At 43.0% G+C, this 17,704-nt stretch overlaps 1 protein-coding gene across 4 annotated transcripts in view; it reads left to right on the plus strand.

The window, feature by feature from the left end:
- SPAG9 (sperm associated antigen 9) overlaps positions 1-17,704 on the plus strand; it is a 1,654,314-nt gene that overhangs the window by 1,503,130 nt on the left and 133,480 nt on the right. For 3 of the 4 annotated variants that reach the window (XM_086930851.1, XM_086930852.1, XM_086930854.1), the window contains 2 exons: positions 2,172-2,210; positions 17,153-17,329. In XM_086930851.1, the coding sequence (XP_086786977.1) occupies positions 2,172-2,210; positions 17,153-17,329 (216 nt within the window). The remainder of the gene's footprint in view (positions 1-2,171; positions 2,211-17,152; positions 17,330-17,704) is intronic. The other variant, XM_086930853.1, reaches the window with a different exon arrangement.

Here is a 17,704-nt window from a genome sequence, read left to right on the forward strand (position 1 = left end):
TTACCTTCAAGTCCTCCTTTCCTTTGCATTTGAAGGTAGCTCCCTGTCTTCATAGCACGCCAGTTACAGAGACCTCTGTTGTCTTGTTTCCCCAGCTATCCGGGAAACGCCTGAGAATTTGTCCTTGTCACTTTGACCTTGGCCACAGACCTTGCGATTTCCAAAAGAGTAACCACAACAAATACTAGAATTGCATTGCTTTTCCACTTGCCTTTTTCCTTCTATGGAAAATGTATTGTGTGTAATTGCACACAACTGTGGTTATTGCATTTTACTGTAACTCATCATATTGCAAAATGCATTTATCTTGTACCAAAGTCCTTGGTCTAAATATTTATAGAAAAAATACTATTTTTCTAATTTGGCCTCAACTTCATTCTTTGAGTGTGTGTAATCATTTATTGTCTTGGTGTGTACAGTAAATGCTAAGTACTACCCTCTGATATGACTAACTGCTCACCCACACTACCACAAAAGTAGACCATTAGTATTATCTACTTTTGCCTCTTTAAAGCAATAAGGGTCTCTTTGACCTCTCTGCACAGTGTACCCCATTGTAGTGTACTGTACAGAGAGGTGGGTTTCCTAGAATATTGCTCGAGCTAAAGTCTTCTGGATCCAACCTTACACCTGGGAAATTCTACAGTAAGGAATCTACGGCTTGATCATGTATCTACCAGATAAGGCGTTATTGAAGATAAGTACCTTGTTTGTCAGGTCTGCAGGGATGGGCACTTCGCCTGCTCGTCCCTGCAGGACTTTTTAGTTTAGAATTTGTCCGCAGCCCACCACTGGGGTTGGTATTGCTTGGGGATCTATTCAAAGGTAAGAAATCTACGACTAGATATCTCTATCAGATGAACAAGTTACTTACCTTCAGTAACGCATTTTCTGGTAGAGAAAAGATCTAACCGCAGATTATTTTTTGACCCACCCATTCCCCCTGCTCTGCAGACAAGTTTCTAGGGTAATGACTGATCCCTTTCAGGTTGGATACACCAGTGTCAGTGCACCTCATAGCTCCACTCTCTTGGCGTGCAAAGTAGTGAAAAGTAAGTGACTTCAGCACGCCGCTGTGGCGCCCATATAGGTTGGATGTCACTTCCGGCACGGACGAAGCCAACAGTTTTGTGTGGGGCTGATTGGCCCCACCTACCGGCGCACAGGGCTACTGCTCAAGCAAAAACATTCCATATCCAGTCTGATCCCTGGAAAATTCAAAGGTAAGAAATCTGCATCTAGATCTTGTCTATACCTGATCATGCGTTACCAAAGGTAAGTAACTTGTTAACATGCCATATTTGCCAATTTTGGTAATTATAAAGGTTTTTTTCCACAAAGACGTTTCTGGATCCAATCTAGTGCCTGGGAAGATTTGCATGAGAAATGTCCATGAATTTACTTAGCCATTGCAAAGAAAGTAACTTGGAAATCTTGTACAGCATTTTGAATTATGTTATTTTTTTTTTTTTTTTTAAAGTGTATCTGGAAGACTATGGGTCTGATTTAGAGTTGGGGGAGACAGTACTGGGCCAAACTCTTAAACCACCTCTCTTATATAAAGTCGGACAGATTGTGAGGTTTCCGTTGGTGGTGCTTCAGTTGCCTCGGAAAACGTATTCCTATGGCCTGACGATGCACTGAATGCCAGAGTAAGGGCTTCAGGCCTGCGCACCCTATTTACTGCTGACAATGTAATGTCTTTTTCGTCTGGCTATCAGTGTCGGGGGAAACTTGAAACTGGTGAACATGAAAATCCAAATAATGCCCCGCCCCCCAACCCATAGGAAAAACATCTTGGTTATGTGGGAGGGGAGCATTAGCTATTTGTTTTTCAAAACCTTCCACTTTGGGAGCTCGTTTTGAAAAACAAACGGTTTGGTGGATGGCTGTCAAAACTGACAGCAGTTGTACATCAAATATTTGTACCCCAGTAGAAACAGCATTTATATCTAAATTTGGCAAGTGGTGATCTGTTAGCATGGCAAATGTAATGTCCTCCTCCACACTGACAGAGCAACTACAACCCGCCACACTCTAAATCGGGCCCTATGTTACTACAGAATAAAAAGTGTGTGCCTGCCACACAGGACTACTCTCCAGTTGCAAAGTTATTAATTCTCTGCGGTCCTATCATACTTACCGTATACAAAATTATGTTTTCTCTTTAGCTGTAATCTTGCACCAGGGACGTTTACTGGGACTGAGGGGTAAGTGATATAAACCTTAAAGAAATATCTTTTTTATTTCTTGATAGCCCACTGGGTTCCATCATTTTTAATGATTACTGTGTTCATTTTGATAAATGTTATAAATGGAACAAATATTTTTATTTGTTTTTGGTAAGTTGCCACCTACATGACCTGCTTATTGTATCCTATATAATGCAAATAAACTTAGTTATTCATAAAATCTGTCATTGCTTGTACCCTTCATTATGGAATATTAATTACCTTGTCTAACAATTAAATATCTCCATTTATATATCTGATCTGGGATCACTGTGAAAGACATAAAATGTTCTACAGAGATAATATTCACAATAGGCATGCCTGATTGGCTTTTTTTATTTGAAGTATTAGGCATAAAAGGAGTTTGAGTAGGAATCGTGCAGCAAAACAAATCTCAGGATGCATGCCCTGGTATAATTATGTATCTGATAGAGACATCTAGCCGCAGATTCCTTAACTTAGACTATCCTCCAAGCCCCAGAATGGATCCGGTGATTTTTCAACAGTACCCCTGCGCGCCTGGGACGGTGTCACATGGCTCTGCGCTGACGTCGTCCACGGATATTACGTCAGTGGAGCCATATAAGTCCCTCCCAGCACGCTGACATCAGTTTTCTTCTTTTCCGCACCTGCAGCACAGATCCTGGAGAAGTGGTTCCTCTGAGGCCTTACTGATGCCTTTTTGCATTTGGGAACAGTGTCCAGATGCCTTCGGGCTTTCAGTAATGTGAGACCTACGCGGCAGATGTCGGTGACGGTTCCGGAGACGTTGCGACGTTGGGAGTTGGCCCGGTGGGGCTTCCAATTTAAACGTCAGGCCGCAGTCCACCTACGGTGTCCGGGCACAGTCCTGTGGGGCTCCCTGCGCTGACGTCTGATGCAGCAGCAGCAGGGGACTTGTCCCCGAGTCAACGTCGTCCCACACCGCAGTCTCCCAGTGGATGTTGGGTCGACACTATCCCGACAGAGTCTCCTTCGGCGTTCGGCGACGTCGATGCGGTGCAGTCTCGATGTTGTTTGACGCCGGAGACCTCCTCCTTTGCTGATGGTGGATGAGGCCCAGGGGATTCACCCCCGTGTTGCTTACGCATTCCTCGGAACATGTTGATCTGGAGCCATTGCAGTCCCTTGACCCTCCTCGGGCTGCAGAGGCTGTGACCTTTGGTGAACATGTTGGCCTGCGACCGTCCCCTAATTATGATCTGCTATCACCACCTAGACTGACCAGGGAGGCTAGTGCAGCGTTTGCACGAGTTGTTCGCAAAGCTGCTGACACATTACAGAACCAGCCTCCTTCTTTCTCTCTGTCTTCCGATCCTTTGTTGGATCTGCTCCACCAGGCCAAAGCAGATGTTGAGCCCTTGCTATCCTTTGGCACGTCGTTGTACGACATTCTTCTGGGGACTTGTGCGATGCCCTTCTCGGGGGACCCTGTGAAACGTGCTATCGCATAACCTTATTGCCTGGCTCCAGATGACCCGGTCCGTCTTTCCCTACACCCTAGGGCTCAAGGGCTTGTCGTCCAGGCAGCCTTTGCTTCGCTGCCATCGTCCTCTCCTCTGATACTTCCATCCACAAGGGAGTCTCACTGGTTTGAGACATGTGGTAGACAAATATTTGCGTCCGCAATCTCGGGCCTTTGGTCCTTGAACACGTCCTGCTTGTTTGCATGGGCTACTTTCGCCCTCTGGGACTTATTTGAGCGCCTCCTTCCCCCTCTTCCGGAAAGCCCTCGGGCTGACCTGACTCGAATACTCCATGATGGTCATGAGCTGGCAAAATTTTCAATTCGATCAGCCATGGACACCACCAACTCAGTGGGTCGGGCTATAGCCATGTCAGCTGTTCTGTGTCTGCATTCTTGGCTGCGTGATGGCAGTTTTCCTGAGAATGTTCAGGAGCGTCTATGAGATTTGCCTTTTGATGGGGCTTATCTTTTTGACGGTCATGCAAACTCAGCGGTCCAGCGTCTCATGTCGGGTTTCCCGTGATTTACATGGTTTAAAGTCCATTGTTGTGGACTTATTGTCTTGTTTGCATTGGTTGCAGTATTTTCACTGCCTTTCTCTGGTGACCATCTCTGGGTTCAAGCTAATTCCCAGACGGGCAGTATAGCTAGACTACTGTTTTTGCCCTTATTTTCCTCTCCTCTGTCTAAGTGCTATTCTCAAGAGTTGTTCCCTTGCTTTTTATGTGACATACCCTATGTGGGGTATTCGTTGGGTATTGTATAGCCATACTACCTTGCCACAGGAGGTGTTCTTCCTGGGTGGTGTGTGGACTATGCCCCAGGTACTGTTCTTCCTGGATGGTGTAGGTCCTTACTAAGGATTCTGCGAGGTCCTCCTAGGATTGTTATCTTCTTTCCCTCTTGGGAATTTTCCTATAGTTCATGCTTTAGGCTTATCACGACATGGTTTTCGCTTCCTCCCGTCCCCCTACTGTGTGGGACTTCTCCTCTGGTAAGACCCACAACGGTGGTGTAGCTTTCTTTGGAGCTTACATGTTTGTATTTTATGGTTGGTCCGTAGTTCTCTCCTGCCTCTGAGGATGCAGACTTCTCAAGAGTATTGCTAGGTTTACGCTACAACTGGCTCATCTGGCATGTTCACGTCTTCATTTTCTTGCCTTTGGCTGTCTTTCAAGCGTTTCGCTGTGTTTTCACCTTTTTTGCCTATGTTGGGTGTCTTAGCCTTAAGCCAGTGTCTCTTATGAGCATGTTTTTCCTGTTCTTCTTCCGGAGCAGTTTCTGTTCCGCTTTCAGTTCTGACACGGTCTGTGGGTACACACTGGGAACGTTCATATGCACTGGGTGGCCTGATGGTCCAGCTTGGGCCACAGCGTTGGCTGCGCTCTAATCTTTGGGGTATTGTATACTCTTCAATCTCTGGTGTTAGGAAGTGCATATGTCTTTGGTCTTCCCTCTGCTCATTGCGAGGCAGGGTCTCAGGTCCCTCTATTCATGACCTCAGCGGATGTTATCCTTAGCAGTCTCTCTGTTCAGAGATCCTCATTGTAATTTATACAGTGTCTGTATATGGTTATATATACATATTTCTGAATATATCTGCATGTGATTTACTGTGTTTTGACATGTTTGTCCTGCTATGGTTTCAAATTGGTGCCTTAGGTACCTATTGTGCGGGCTGCTGGATTTGTCTTTGGCATGCTCTTCGAGGTTCCCTTGGCTTAATAAAAAATGTTTTTATGTGTGTATTCTTAAGTATGTATGTATGTATATATATATATATATATATATATATATGTGTGTGTGTGTGTGTATGTATAGATATGCATACATATCATAATATGTATACTGAAGGCGGGAGAACACTCATACTATGTTTTTCCTTGTCGCACTATCTTGGGTTTCTTAGTCCCAGATTATGTCTCTCTCTCTTTCTCTGTCTATTATGAGAGTGAGCCTTATGTTTGTGTCCGGCTTCTGCTGGTATTCTTTCACCAGTGTACTTCAGTGTATGGTTGGTCAGTATGACTACCTGGTGATTTGTTCTGTGTCTTTCTGCCGACGCATATGTGCTGTCGATGCTACATTTAATGGGCTTTTCCGTGTGTGGTGTGGCTTCGACGGTCCACACGGTCTGCATCTGTGTATCCCTCTTATCCACCTACATGTACCTCCTTGTAGTCATGGTTTAGTATAGCTCTACATGGGTGACATCTGTCTCTCTACATGTCATTCTTGGCTTACACTGTAGTGCATGTTCCTTTTGTATGCTCTGACTCTGCCATGCTGTTTTGTCCTTTCTCTGGGACTTTTATTTTTTGCTGATCCATGGGATCCTACACACAGTTCTGCTTCTTATTCTTGTTACAGAAGCTTATTTGATTTGCTTTCAATGTGCACTGGCCATCTGGTTTCTGTGATATCCCTTTGTTCCTTCATGGAAGGTGAAAGTCTTGTACGGTCCTTTGACGGACTGTGGTGACATTGCCTTTCCTTGTTCATGCTCCTTTTCCAGAGTTTAATGGATCAAGTGTCAGCCACGCTTGCACTTTTTTAATCAATATTTATTGGCAGATTATTTCTCTTTGGAGCTTGGTGGGGTTCAGTCGCAGACCCTCCTCAATTGGGTATAGCTTTGGTATCTATCCAAGTTAAAGAAACTGCGGCTATATGTCTCTATCAGTTACTTTCCTTCGGTAACAATGTATCTGTTAGAGACACAGTCTAGCCACAGATTCCTTAACGCCCACCCATTATCCCCGCTCTGCGAGGACCTTTTTAGGTTGGGTTCTTCCCACTGGTCTTTCTGCCTGTGGTCTCTGTCTTCATGCGTGTTCATCTCTTCACATCCTTCTACGGTCAGGGTATCCTATTCTGTTTTACCTGTTGCTTCTCCACCCATCCTTGCAACTGGTTGGTGGGCCCCTATATCCATCCAAGCTCTTGCATGCTGGTTCTTTTACAGTGTGGAGATTGGTCATATCCTTCTTTCCTCACTCCCCGTGATACTTTTTCTCCATTAGTTTGGGGTCTTTTTTACTATGTTACAGTCAATTGGTCATAATTAATGCGTATGGTTGCACACTCTCTGCTGTTGCAGAAATGTTGTCAATTGACATAACTTCATGTTGTTACAGTCTTGTTGTCCTTTACAATGACATTCATGTGGTTGCAGACTGCTTGTCGTTTACCATAACATTCATTTCCATTGCTGCTTTGCCTCATAGGAAGGTATGGTTCCACGTACTCACAGTTTTAGTAGAGGCTCCGCGTTGTGGCGTAGAAAAGTTTCACAATAGAAAACTGACAGCGCTCCGGCAGGGAATTACTTGGCTCCACTTATGTCATATCCGAGGACGACGTCCGGGCTGAGCCATGCGATGCTGTCCTCTGGCGCTCAGAGGTTCTGCTGAAAAATCTCCTGATCCAGGCTGGCACCTGGAGCATATTCTAAGTTAAGGAATCTGCTGCTAGACTGTGTCTGTATCAGGTAAATCGTTACCGAAGATAAGTAACTTGTTCTTTCCTTTCTTTTGTTTTCTTAACAAAAAAAGTCAGATTTAAAGGTGGTTGTTTGCCTTTACCTGTTTCTTTTTGCTGTTGAGAGCGTTTTGGTGGAAGTTAGGTATTAACTGTTTTCTTGCAATTTCAGCAAAGGCACATTTTAATAATTGTGCAGTTTGTTGTAGGAAGCAGTCTTAAAGAGGGAAACATCCAGGGTGCAGTTTGTCAGGAAATATCATAAAGAAATTTAAGAGCCAGAGAAAGATTCGGACTTAAAGCAATACAAAGAGGATTCCTCAGGTTTTGTAACTTTATTTCCCAGACTTTCGTGCTCCCATTGCTGCAGAAGGGCCAAGAGTGATATATCTGTACACCCTCCCTCATTCCTGCCTTTCCCCTGTGTTGGATATTGCCCGGTATAGCTCTGATTGCCTGAAGTACATTAAAGAACCTCAAACATTGCATCTAGAGTTTAGGTTGAAACCATAATCACGTTGAAGAACTTACTTTGTGTCAACGACCTCTAATTCTGGGAGCTTGGGCACCCAGACCTTTATCATTGAAAATCTTGAAAGTAAGGTCAATTTTCAAGGGGCCTTTTGTTTAAATAGTTTTTCAGCTTTCGAGGATCATGACAAAGACCCAAGTTGACCTGCATTGTCTTTTGCATCTTCACATCATGAAAATTCATATTGATCATTCCCCAGAGGAAAATTGAGCAAATCGTCCTGTTAAAGTTGAGATTCTCTCTAATATTCTGACATTAAAATGAAGAGATGACTACAGGTAGAAGGCAAAAGGTAAAGTCTCTCTCAGTCCTGTACTCAATTAGGGTGCTCAGGATGCTTCCCCCTACTTTCTCACAATTATGTTGCTTCTAGTAAATTTTTTCTAACGTTCAATGTCACCTACAGAAGTGAGTTAAATAGAGCCGCCAGTGAGCTTCAACAGGAATATTTAGTGATTGTTGAGCTATACTAAACTACAAAAAGATGCATGATGAATGTATGTGGTTCCTGATTAAAAAACTGTGTCTAAGGTGCATAAAGTGACATCTCCTCCAGATGAATAGAACTGAGTCCTGTTTATTGTATCTTTATCAAGTGCTGGGACAGCCAAAGACCACTTCACACGGTTGGTATTGTAAGGAAAGAGTGAAATAGGAGCCACAAATGAACATTTTATTCGGATCAGATCAAATACATGACCAGCTCTCAGAAATGTTTGGAGAACTCTGGCAGGGCAGGTAAAGAAGCAATAGTTTGGAAAGTAAGAAGTTTTAAATTAAACCCTTCGAGGCCTTTGGCCAAACATGGGGACTCCTTGTGAATGAGTTGGGCAGAGAAATTCTGTGCTAGTCAAAGTGAAGGAATGAGGTATAGTCATTGGTGGTCAGTAGGATACAGTCTGTCCCTCATTTGAGTCACCATTACAGTATCTGATAAGCGTTTGACTCGAGTTGGACCATAGTCCATCGCCAAGGTCTGTCTGGTAAACGCAAAGTTAAAGACTAGTTCTGCTTTTCCGATTGGAACTTTGCAAATGTTTTGCCGCAATATAGTCCTTTTTTTTACCAACCTCTGAGTCTTAAATTACATATGTTAAATGAGATTTTTTGTTGAAGATGTAGAGTATAGGTACGTTTCCTGACTTTTAGGGACCATTTTGGTTGTCGCTGTTTTAATTGCAGTCTGCCGAGCGATTTCTGAGTATGGGTCGCACTTTGCACTAGGTGTGGAGCCTCTCAAGGTATCTCAGCGGAGCCTGGTTTCTTCTGTGCTTTGGGAAGGTGGCGAGTTTGCCTGCGCCCACCCTTCTCCATTCCTTTTGAGGGACCATCTTATTGCCCCTCGCCACCTAGCTCCGCAGTAGTCTCTATTATCGGTAAGCCCAATACCTTGAAGGCTTCTTTTACTTCAGTTATGTGGTGCATTTTGTTATGGTACTCTAACACTATACCAAAAGCATATGTGCATGGATATTTGATGTTGTCCCGTCTGAGTTTTTCCATAACTATTCTGAGTTGTTGGCGTCGGGCCTGGGTAGCTGGTGCTATGTCCTGGAACAGTTGGCAGGAATGACCCTGGAATTTTAATACCTCTAGTTTCCTTGCTGCCTGTAGTACGGCCTCTTTGGTCTGGAATGAGTGTAGTTTTGCCAATATGTCTTGAGGCCTGCGAGTCTCCCCTTTATAGGGTCTTCCCACTCTATGTACTCGCTCTAATTTGATTTTTGCTGTTGCTGTCCCCATTGCTTCAGAGAACAGGCCTATGACAAAGGCCTCTAGATCCAGCCCCTCTGCTCTCTCATCCAGATTGCAAATCCGTATGTCTTTCTGTCTTGACCTGTTCTCGATCGTCGGTCTTTAGTAGCACAGCTTGCAGTTGAGTTTGGAAATCTCGCGTAGTAGATGTCAGCTGTTCCGTTTTCTGTTCCAAGCTGGTAGATGTAGATTCTACGTCCAGCTGGTGAGTCTGCCACTGAGATCAGCCTTGTGTGGATCCATGGATTGCACTATATCCGCCTTTAGCTCCTCTTGTAGCTCTTGCTTGAATTCCCTCAGTGACTCTAGGAGATCCTCCTTAGATAGCGGCATGTTGTGTTACCCCGATGCTGACTCCTGCGCTTCTTTGGTGGCCGTGTGGGCGAAATAAGAGGAAGCTATTGGTTTGCTGGTTTTTTGGCGGTATAGATGAGCCATGTATCGGCCATGGTTTCTTTCTGGTCCAGTTTCCCCCCACCTAAAGTGGTGGAAGGATTTGACTTTTAAAAATGTGCGGTCGCTCTGGGATCTGTTTAGGCGACTACACGTGCAGTATGACTCTTTACCCTTGATGCTAAAGCGTTCTGATGGCTCTGCCCACTGCGCTATAGCGCTATCCAAAGTCTTTAGTTTTAGTTCCTTGTTGACGTTGTCCTAGGGACTGTACTCAGCTTTGGATGACCAGTGGTGTGATTACAGAGTTCTCTTCCCTTGAATGTTTTTACTGCTATGGTTCCTTAGTCGGTTTTCACGTGGACTCAGCATGGCCGTGTTCAAATTGATCTGTTCTCTCGTCTTGCTCTTATTAGAGCCAGTATGCTCACTCTCTGGATCTCAATGGAGTGAATCAGGGCTGGGGTCATGGGTGGGCGCCGAGGGCAAGACCACGAATTAGCTGCAGGGAACCCTGCCAGTGAGTATTGCTTTGGGGTTCCCGAGGCAGGTGCTGTTGCCTGTTTGCTTATGGAGTGTCTCAGCCGGGCGCCATTTTAAAGTCAGGCACGCAGCTTCAACCACTCCTTGCCGCCTCAGATTCTCCCATCAATGTTCCCCCACTGACCCCAGACTCAGTTCAGACCCTGACTTGGTCGTAACGGTCCAGGGACTCCACAAGGGTTCTATTTTTATGTCTGGCCCGCACCCTCTGATCGGTGGCGCCTCACATCTCGCGCCCTCCACTCATTGGCACTACCCCCGGCGACGTCAATCTTCATGGGGGTGCCCGGTGGGGTGTCAGTGTCCTGGGCAATCAGCAGTGTGCCGCGATGTAGCAACATGCCTGCCGTACTAGTCTATTTCCGTCTTCGCTGCAGGTTACGTCCTGGCCTGGGTCCAGCTCGCCTCGGCTCTCGCAGAGTCCAGCACCATCCGCAGTCCGTTTCTTCCTTCCGACCCGATCCAGACCAAATGTCTCAATCCCACCGGGTTAAGCGGTAAGAATCTTCATTCATTGTACAGTATTGTCCTTAAAATCCTGCCTTAATGGGGCCTCGGCGACGGAGCCCAAAAGCTTATTTTTATTTAAACTTCGGTTAACAATGGCCACTGGTTTGAGTTAGAATGTTTAAGTTTTGTTTATCTTTCTTGAATAGACAATAAGCCGCTATGTAGAGTAGTGGATTTTATCAAGTCTGTGGCAACCGTGTGTACGGCATAATTATGTATTTAACATATTAGACATATAATTAGCATCCTAGTTCAGATTTGTAGATTCTCTAAAACTGTTGTTTCTAGCTTAAATGGTTGAAAATAATTTCCATTTTTTCCCCATAATTTATATTACCTTGTTGCATATTTAATTCTCCAGCTCCATAATCCTAGCAGCCCTGACATTGTTTAAGCTCTGCAGAATGGTTTGGATGATCTCGTTATGATGATAATCTTTATTTCAAGGGTAACCGGGAAATATTTGTCATACTTCATGGTTCCTTATAATATATATCGGTTTGATACCACTGCATTTCATGCAAAAAATGCTTTAAAACATGTTTCACATATATAATATATATATATATATATATATATATATATATATATATATATATATATATATATATATATATATATATATATATATATATATATGCTATATAATATAATGTTCCACGTTTCTGGTGTGGATTGATGATGCACTTTTTAGCAACTTATTTTAATCATAGTACTAGATAATTATATTTTTTTATATATATATATATATTTTTTTTTTTACAAAAAAGGAAGCAAACAAAATTCCAGCGAGATGAGCAGGACTACTTATCTGGTAGAATTCTCACGTTTGCACGGAAATTCGACGCCACACGGAAAAGATTGGCACAAGGTACCGCTCAGACAGCAGGCATAGACACGGAGGAATCAGAAGTAGAAACCTCAGATGGGGCACAAAACTTAGCCCCGGGAACAAAGGAAAGAGAGACAGGAGAACCTTTTTTCGACGAATACCAGGTAATGAAAGAAACCCGCCAGGGACCACAATTAAGAAATCACCCTCCCCAACAAAACCAAAGAGGAGGACGAGGCGGGGGAAGAGGCACAAGGGGAAGTTCACAAAATACCACCACCCCAATGGTGACACGCAGTGCCTCCAATCGCAGAAGGAAGTAATTACCGAAGAAGATAACAATGTCATCAATCTATCTAAAAGAACATTGACCACAGATGAGATGAATGTATTGAAAAAAGGTTTAAGCTTCTGTCCAACTAGCGAATTCAACCTTGTGGATGCCAAAATTGACCTGTTTAAATATATCAGGAAGTTAAAGTTTAAAAAAATCTTTCTGTTAAATCCAGATAAAACAACTGCAGTTCACCCGGTAACAACAAGTATAACAGAAAATGATGACCTCCTGGAAATCTTGCTGACATCGACACAAGATTTACAAAACCAAGAACAGGATGCAAAATTTGAAATTGAAACTTCCCCTAAACAAGTAAGAGATCCGAGCAATCTAAAAATAAAATCAAGAAAACTACCAAACACACCCCATGATGCAATCGATGTGTTTAATGAAGCAGTGACAGCAGACTTGGAAAGGATGGCAAGTAAGAGAATTGATATGAAGAATTCTAACATATCAAGGAGACAATGGGCAGCAATCAAATCCTTGAGAGATGATAAATCAATTGAGATCAAGCCCTCATATAAGGGCGGAAACATCATCATCATCTTCCATAAGGAACATTATGAACAGGAGGCACATAGGCAACTGAAAGACAAAGAGTGCTATGTCACAGTGAAAAGGGAGGAATTTGTGAAAAGCACCATCGCTTATGAAAATCTATTGAAGCAATGGAAGGAAGAAGGCATGATCAGCCCAGATGAGTTTACCTTTTTATACTGCGACTCCCCTATGTTGCCCACCTTCTATCACTTACCCAAAATCCACAAGAATGCCAAAAGACCACCAGGGAGGCCGATTGTGTCGGCAATCGGTAGCCTCTTGGAAAACACATCACGCTTTATAGACATTTTTCTAGCACCTATCGTGAAGGACCTGCCCTCTTATGTAAGAGATACACAGGACTTTTTACGCATCATGGATAACATCTCCTGGGACAAAGACATGCTACTAATAACCATGGATGTCGTCAATCTATATACGTGCATAGATCACGAACAAGGACTGTGTGCGATAAAATGGTTTCTAGATAAGAAACAACCTAAATTTCAGGCACATAGCGACATGATTCTATGCATGATAAGATTTTGTTTGTTCAATAACTACTTCCTGTTTGCAGGCCAACTATATAAGCAAATCAGAGGGACCTCTATGGGTTTGTGCTTCTCCCCCAGCTACGCGAATCTCTTCGTGGGCTGGTGGGAGAAGCACGAGGCTTGGGGAGGAGATAATGAAAAATGGAGTCAAAACATACTGATGTGGACACGTTACATTGACGATCTGTTTATTGTCTGGAGGGGAGACAGGGCCTCGGCTGAGGAGTATGTCTCAACTCTTAACAATAACGACCTGAATCTTAAATTCACCAGCACTATAAGTGATCAGAGTGTGTGTTACCTAGACCTAGAGGTTTTTGTGGAAGAAGATCATCTCCACACTAGGCTTTATAGAAAGCCAACGGCTGGCAACGCTGTATTACATGCAGCTAGCCACCACCCTAGAAGTCTGGTGAAAAATGTACCGTATGGTGAATACCTGAGACTTAAAAGAAACTGCTCTGAAAGTGAGGACTTCAGGAAAGCACAGGTAGAAGCGAGGGAGAGATTCCAAGCGAGAGGATACTCCCGGAACATCTTAGATCAAGCCAGTGCTAAAGCAGAAACTGTCGACAGGAGGGACCTCCTGTTGGTCAAGGAGTCTAGGAAAAGTGATGATCAGGTCAGAATGATAACGACATTCAACAGTAAATCTGGAGAATTGGTCCAGTCGTTCAAGAAAAACTGGCATATATTGCAGACTGATAATATCTTGAAAAAGTCATTACCAGAGAGACCTATGGTAACTTATAGAAGATGCCAGTCACTTTCGGACTATCTCGTCCACAGCCAATATTCCCCTGAGAAAATAAATAAGTCCTCTAATCAAATAGTTGGCTTCTTTCCCTGTTTGCATTGCAAGGCATGCAAATTCAGCAAAAAGGTCAAGTAGTATCCTTGTAGATCAGGTGATGACAGACCCAGCAGAAAGATTCTAAAACATCTGAATTGTAATTCGGAATACACTGTCTACTGCTTGGTCTGCCCGTGTAACAAACGGTACATAGGGAGTACCATATAACCAGCAAAAATGAGAATCCTGGAACATATGAGGGCTATCGTGAATAATGACAAAACCTATCCGATAGCCCGTCATTTTGCTGAACAACACCATAGCAACAGAGATCTCCTGATGTACTATTGTATAGATCAGGTTCCTAAATTATAAAGAGGGGGGAACAGGGAGAAAGCCCTCAGAATAATGGAATCAAAGTACATCTTGGACCTCAAAACGATGACACCTTGGGGTCTTAATAATGATGCTGAGATGTGGGTACACCTATAATAAGAAGCCTGATCCAATATTCTACCAAATGTACTTATACATCAGAAGGAATACTCCTAGGTCCTACACAAACAGAGACTGAACACAGCCTAGCGAATTTGTAAATGCCTGTTCTGTTATCATGTTGAATAATTTTGCAATAATCATGATGATACCAAAAAAGCAAGATGGCAAGGTGTGGTAAATCAGTAACCCATACAGGGCAGAACAGCCAATTAACTAGCCTAGTCCAATAAATATCTGCCCGAAGAATTGATAACAATGTATATGTATATATGTTATATACTGTAGATTTGTAAATAGGGGGCATTGGGCTGAGCAATCTCATCACCTGTATATATTGGATTTGCACACAACTTTGACGCAGATGAAATCGGGGATACACCCCTACATAACGTTATAAAAACGCTTGTAAAAAATGTAAATAGGATTGTTTGGTATCATTTAATGTAAAAACTGTAAATATGTGATAGTCAGAATAATTATTCAGTCACATGTCGAACTTTTTTTCACATAATTGCACTGAGCACTTTATCTGTCGCCATCTTTGAACAGGAATAGAAAACTATGTATTTGCACACTAAGAAATAGCCGCCACAAAATAGTTCTATGTACCATCTTCTATGTTTACCAACCAGAAAGGGCGGACTGTTTAAAATGGCGAAAATGTTTGTTCACTGACGAAGCCTTGAGCGAAACGCGTCTGTCGGGGGTGTAGGGGGGGTTCGGAAACGGAATAAAGAAAAACAGATCACATCATCTGTGTGCTGGCCGTTTTTTCCTGGTAACATTGTCAGGAATCGTGTGATGATATATATATATATATATATATATATAATATATATATATATATATATATATATATATATATATATTCCAAAGTCTGCTCTCGAACGCTGACTGCGGCCCCTCGGGAGGTGGCACCAATGCCGGCCGAGCAAGCCGGTAATTCAATGATAAAGTTCCAAACTTAGCAGGCGCTCTCAGTCCGCAAAACAACACGACACCGCTGTAGTCTTCAAGGGTGTTTATTTAACTAACAACATGTTTCGGCTGCGGACAGCCTTGTTCACGTTAGTTTGAAAAGGCAGTTTCAGTGGTAGATAAAGAGTCCGGAAACATAATCATAGAAACAGGACTTGAAACCACAAATCATAAATTGCAAGATAAAACAATTTACACGAAACATGATTATGCAGAAAGTAAATTTCTTGTGTCAAGCATCGCCCAAACTTAAATTTAACAGTTCAAAACTTAAGATTTGTGCATCTGGTTAAAAATCTTCACAAATGTCGGGAATGCATATTTGTCCCGTTATTAAAACTGTGCTATTGAAATCAATGATATGAAACCAAACGCATTTTCAAAATTGTCCAAATTGTGCATGTATACACACAAAGCCTCTGCTGCCATGTTTGTAGTTTATCAACGGCTGCGCGGGACTACAAGTTGCTAAGCCAACCAGTCGTTAGCGGGAAGTTCATGTGGGAGCAACACATTGTAAGGGCTGCATGGCTGAGTACTGATAACATGCCCCTAAGACACACAATAAACTGGAGCCGTATGAGCAATGCAAAACACTTTACGGGTACAAAATGTCGCAACCAGTGTCCAAATTAAACAAGATATCATAAGCATAAATGCAATGTATCTCTTGATGTTCAAGAGAAACCTAAGGCAGAGTGATTTAAGTTGTCACCAGAAATCAACAAGGTCACAAACACATTGTAGAACAAACGTTCTAAAGTGAAAGAGGAGCTTACACATAGGTGAGATGTGCAGGGAAGTATGCTACTTGTGCAATGTAACCAAGTTCTAGGTCGGTAAAATACCAAAGTTCAACAAAGTAATAGAGTCCTGATCGATGTGCGGTGTCGTGTTGTTTTGCGGACTGAGAGCGCCTGCTAAGTTTGGAACTTTATCATATATACATATATATATATATATATATTCACGCTCTTTGGGGAGTGTCCAAACAAGTAAGAAGCACTCGAGCACCACAAACGCTTTCCCCAACAAGCTTTTTTTCAGGTTCAAACACTTGCTTGTGCCAGTAGATGTGGGCTGTTTCATCCGGACGCGTTTCGGGCATCTCCCTTCCTCAGCGGCATACAGTCCATGAGACACCATGTTGTCCCGCCTCCATTTAAGCCGATGTCACATGCCAGGGATTGGCTGATCAGCATGATCGTATGCATTGCTTTATGGGAGGCGTAGTCCATTTGATTATGGTGCTCATATATATTAGTGATAAAAAGTTCAGATGAGCCCCAGCGAAAGCAGCGTGTTCACAACCTTTTGCGATGTCCCACAATTGAAGCCCCTGTATGTGGCTCTGTGGCCTCCTTCTCTTGAGTAGTGCCTATCAGCGGTAAGACGGCCGCTAAATATTCACGCTCTTTGGGGAGTGTCCAAACAAGTAAGAAGCACTCGAGCACCACAAACGCTTTCCCCAACAAGCTTTATTCAGGTTCAAACACTTGCTTGTGCCAGTAGATGTGGGCTGTTTCATCCGGACGCGTTTCGGGCATCTCCCTTCCTCGGCAGCATACAGTCCATGAGACACCATGTTGTCCCGCCTCCATATATATATATAATGCGTGTGTGTGTGTCCAGGCGTGTGTTTGTGTTAATATATAAATATCCTTAAATTGCACTTGACATCACTGTATGTACCTTTTTCTTCTAGCCAATAAAGCACCAGTCGGATTAGGAAATCGCCCAGGGAGTGTGATTCGTGTTTATGGTGATGAAAATAGCGACAAAGTAACTCCTGGAACTTTTATACCATACTGTTCAATGGCACATGCACAGTTGTGCTTCCATGGGCATCGAGATGCTGTGAAATTCTTTGTTGCTGTGCCTGGTAAGTTTTTGATATATTTACATTGTATTAATTTCGAACATTTACAGTACTTTGAACTGCAAAATCTCAATTTCGATCCTTCACAAATAACCTGGTATGGACCACAATAGTCCTGAAAGCATTATTAGCTTCATAAGTGCATGTGTTTAGGGGAACCATAGTTGTGATTTTTTTTTTCAATACTGCTACTCAATATCACATATTTTCTCTGGTAATTCAGTAGTGGCCAAATGTACTAATGTTTGTTGCGGGCACAAATGGGGTTTAGACCCGTTTGTGACCACGAAAACATGTGCCCCATGTACTAATCCTATTTTGCGAGTCGCAAATCAATTTGCGACTCGCAAAATAGGATTAGCGACTCGCTATTATGAA

Source organism: Lissotriton vulgaris, chromosome 7, assembly GCF_964263255.1.
Source record: "Lissotriton vulgaris chromosome 7, aLisVul1.2, whole genome shotgun sequence".
Lineage (NCBI taxonomy): Eukaryota > Metazoa > Chordata > Amphibia > Caudata > Salamandridae > Lissotriton > Lissotriton vulgaris.